Source organism: Sinocyclocheilus rhinocerous, unplaced genomic scaffold (genome assembly GCF_001515625.1).
Source record: "Sinocyclocheilus rhinocerous isolate Xijiao unplaced genomic scaffold, SAMN03320098_v1.1 scaffold312, whole genome shotgun sequence".
Classification (NCBI taxonomy): Eukaryota; Metazoa; Chordata; class Actinopteri; order Cypriniformes; family Cyprinidae; genus Sinocyclocheilus; species Sinocyclocheilus rhinocerous.
In genome coordinates, this window is record NW_015624544.1 from 207,162 (window position 1) to 210,613 (window position 3,452).

The 3,452-nt window shown below is 39.1% G+C and overlaps 1 protein-coding gene across 1 annotated transcript; it reads left to right on the top strand.

Annotated features, from left to right (window-relative positions):
- The first annotated feature begins 1,660 nt into the window (after positions 1-1,660).
- Positions 1,661-3,064, top strand: LOC107742033 (probable ATP-dependent RNA helicase DDX5). Its single transcript, XM_016554888.1, has 3 exons — positions 1,661-2,127; positions 2,419-2,640; positions 2,727-3,064. The coding sequence occupies exons 2-3, from the start codon at positions 2,550-2,552 to the stop codon at positions 3,062-3,064; spliced, it is 429 nt and encodes a 142-aa protein (XP_016410374.1). The 5' UTR covers positions 1,661-2,127; positions 2,419-2,549.
- Positions 3,065-3,452: the final 388 nt, after the last annotated feature.

Below are 3,452 nucleotides of genomic sequence, written 5' to 3' on the forward strand. Positions count from 1 at the left end.
TTTTTCTGGATGATTATATTAAATTTGAACAAAAAACATGTCTAATTAATTAAAATCATGAAACTTGTTTAATTTAACAGCAATTTAGTCCTATTAAAAGTTTAACAAAAATTACATTCTTAGGGCCCAAATTCTGTGCTTTCTTTTTTTTTATTTTAATTTTTCTGTATTCCATTTTAATGGTTTAATCAAAAACATATCTAATTAATTGAATTCATAAAAACAACTTAATTTATTAATTTGTATACAATAATAGGGCCCTATGAAATTTTAATTTTATTTACTTTAGAAATCCTGTGTTGTGTATTTTCATTTTTCTGGTAATCAAATGAAGGCAAAAACACGAATCTCTCTTTTATTCCAATGAAAATTAAACAAACCCTTTAATTTTTGTACATTCAAAATGCTACACAGCAGAAGTTTAGTGTGTAACGAGCAATGTCACGGAATTTGTCAAATATTGAATGAATAAATCAAATGCAATTCAGTACACTTCAATCAAACCGCGATATGGACTAGTGTAAGTGAATATTAAATGGCAAAAATACTATTTAGCTACTACAGACGACAACCGCGAGCGTTGCGCGTGCTTCAATAGCAAACTAGCAAACGAAACGGGCATCTGCGCCGTTCATTTCGTCACATTCCGCGTTACACAGTAAATTCTGTTTTTATGAATAGATTCCGGGATTCCGTCCCCATTTTCTACATCGCCCTACTTTTGCTAAGAAACACGTTCAACGCGGACGCACAGACGGTTGTCGTGGTAATGAACACCACAGCAACCACTTGTGCGTCAGCACTGAATGCGCATCTCGCATATAAAAAGCATTTTAGGGGACCCTTGGCTTTTGGGGGCCCAAGGCGGTCGCCTACCTTTGCCTAATGGTTAAGTCCGCCTCTGGTTGCCTCACGTGGATTAGGTCAGTATTTTCCAAATGACACACCTTAGTGTCCTCTCTTAAGAGCCAACAAGTTTCACTTTTAAAGAAAGTGCTTTGCTTTCTTTAACTTCTTTATGCATGAGTTTTTCTCGCCTAAAGGTGGAGTCTTTGTGGCAGGGCCTAGGCATGACAGCTCCAGGCCAACAGAGGGGGAAGGAGGAGTATTGGAACTTGGTGACTGGCTGCCACCCAGTCGCATAGAGAGGTGACTGTGTCCAAGCTGAGCTCTGTGTGCCAGTAATCTTCAATGAGGCAGTGTGGCTAAGCCTTGTTATAACTCGGTTATATATACATCTGTTCTCTGTCCATGTTTTTTTATACCTTTTAAGTACACCAGTTCTCGAGCCATGTTCCATCTTGAATTATCCACAAAAAAAAGGCTTATTGCTGGTTTTACCATTTTGCCTTGCATGCATTTTGTAACAGCACTGAATTGCAAGACATTTGTTTGACATTTGGGTAGATTCTTTCTGTTCTAAGCTTGTTCAAGCATGGGTTGTTTGCAAATGTTAAAAAAAGAGAAAAGCTTATCAGATTATTCGCTTATTTTTTCTTTTTCTTTTATACAAAGCACTGGTGTTTATGAAATGGAGAAAGCAACGTTTATTTTCTACATTCCACAATTGGTGACAACTGGCACATTTGTAGAGGAGCTCTGGGACGCTTGTAGACAGTGGAGCAGAAAGCTTTATTTTAAATAAAATGCTCAGCTACATTTTCCAAGCTTGATGTTCCTCCCTCGCCTGCGTTTTTTAAAAAGTCATGTCAAGACCTGCCAACGAGAGACATTTTCTCAAGTGAACACTGGCTTCTGGGAAGATCTTGCCTAGACGAGACTGTGATGAGGGATATGATGACGCTGGTCTTTGATAGCTTGGATACTACTAGGCCTCTGTTTGTTTTTGACTATTTTTCGGCTTTGTGGGTGCCCTCAGATTAACACTGGTCTATTGGGTCTGGGCAAGACTAAGCAGTGCGGCCTTTATTACCAAGCTTCTAATAAGTGTTGTGCTGAGAAAGTACTTTTAGAACCAAAAGCAACCCTGCGGTCCTCAATCAGCACATGAGGAGGCAACTGTGCATATAGTGGCCCTACTGCATTAGAAGCATCTCGATGTCACTTAACAGTTTGTAGGGAGTTCGCTGCATTGGGAAAGAACTAGTGAATGCATACTCCTTAATGGTAAGACTGATCAACAAACTAAAATATTCTACTTTAAAAACGGGAGCGTGGAAAGCATTTTGGTTCGTTGTCCTTTTGTTTTTGTAAATGGAGTGTGCATTGTTTCTCTTCCCAATGTAGTCTTCCCATGGAGTCAGAAACTGTTATTTGTTTAAATTTATCCATTAATTATTTTTTTTTTCAGCCCAGATTTTTGTGTTTTATGTATTCATTGCTAACTTGTTTTTTTGTTCTGTTGTGGTGTGCAAAATCTTGCTGCGTTCCTTTTTGCCACACTGCAACACTTTACAGATGTGGAAGATGTCAAATTTGTCATCAATTATGACTACCCTAACTCATCTGAAGACTATATTCATCGCATTGGAAGAACAGCGCGCAGTCAAAAAACAGGCACAGCCTACACTTTCTTTACTCCCAACAACATGAAACAAGCCAACGATCTCATCTCTGTCCTCCAAGAGGCAAACCAGGCCATCAACCCAAAACTGATCCAGATGGCAGAGGACAGAGGAGGTGAGGTTGACCGACATAACACAGAATATTTTTGAAATCTGAAATTAAAAACATGTGAATTACCCTTTTTTTCTCTCAATTTAAAGGTCGTTCCCGTGGCAGTCGCAGTGGCTATAAGGACGATAGTCATGATCAGTATTCTGGTGGGGGTAAGAGAGATTTCAATAGTTACAGAGATAGGGATAGTGACAGGGGTTATAGTAGTGGACCAAAGGTGCAGAGTGGAGGCTATGGAGGCAGCAGCTATGACAAAAGTAACAATAACAGCAGTAGCTATGGTAATGGCTATAGTGGCAATGGACATGCCAGCTATAATACAGTGAACTCAGTTGTTGCCTTTGGAAATCAAAACTTCCCAAACCAGTCATTTCCCGGAAACCAGGCTCCAGCACAGAATGGGATAAACCACCCACAGTACCTGTAGGTGCCAGATACGGTTTGATGTCTTTTATTTTGAAATTGTCACTTCCAGTTTGTTACGTCATTTTGTATAGGTGCATATTACCTGTTAGTTTGGATGTGGATATTATGGAGGAAGGGGGTGAGTAGCTGGGACGCTCACTTTCTGTTGACCGTTTCACTTTGTTTATTTAAATTTTATTTGGTTTATCTTTTGTTTTCTATCTTACCGTCTTCATGCAACGTGTTGCTGTTCATTTCTATATTGTAATTAAAACCCTTTGCGATCGAAACGCGTCATGGATGTATTCCCACTACTTAGCCCCTTAGCGGGTACTGGCTGCCGCTTTAAACAGTAATAACGTTTCATTTAACATGTTGTAATTTAAGGGGATTTTACAAAATATTACTAA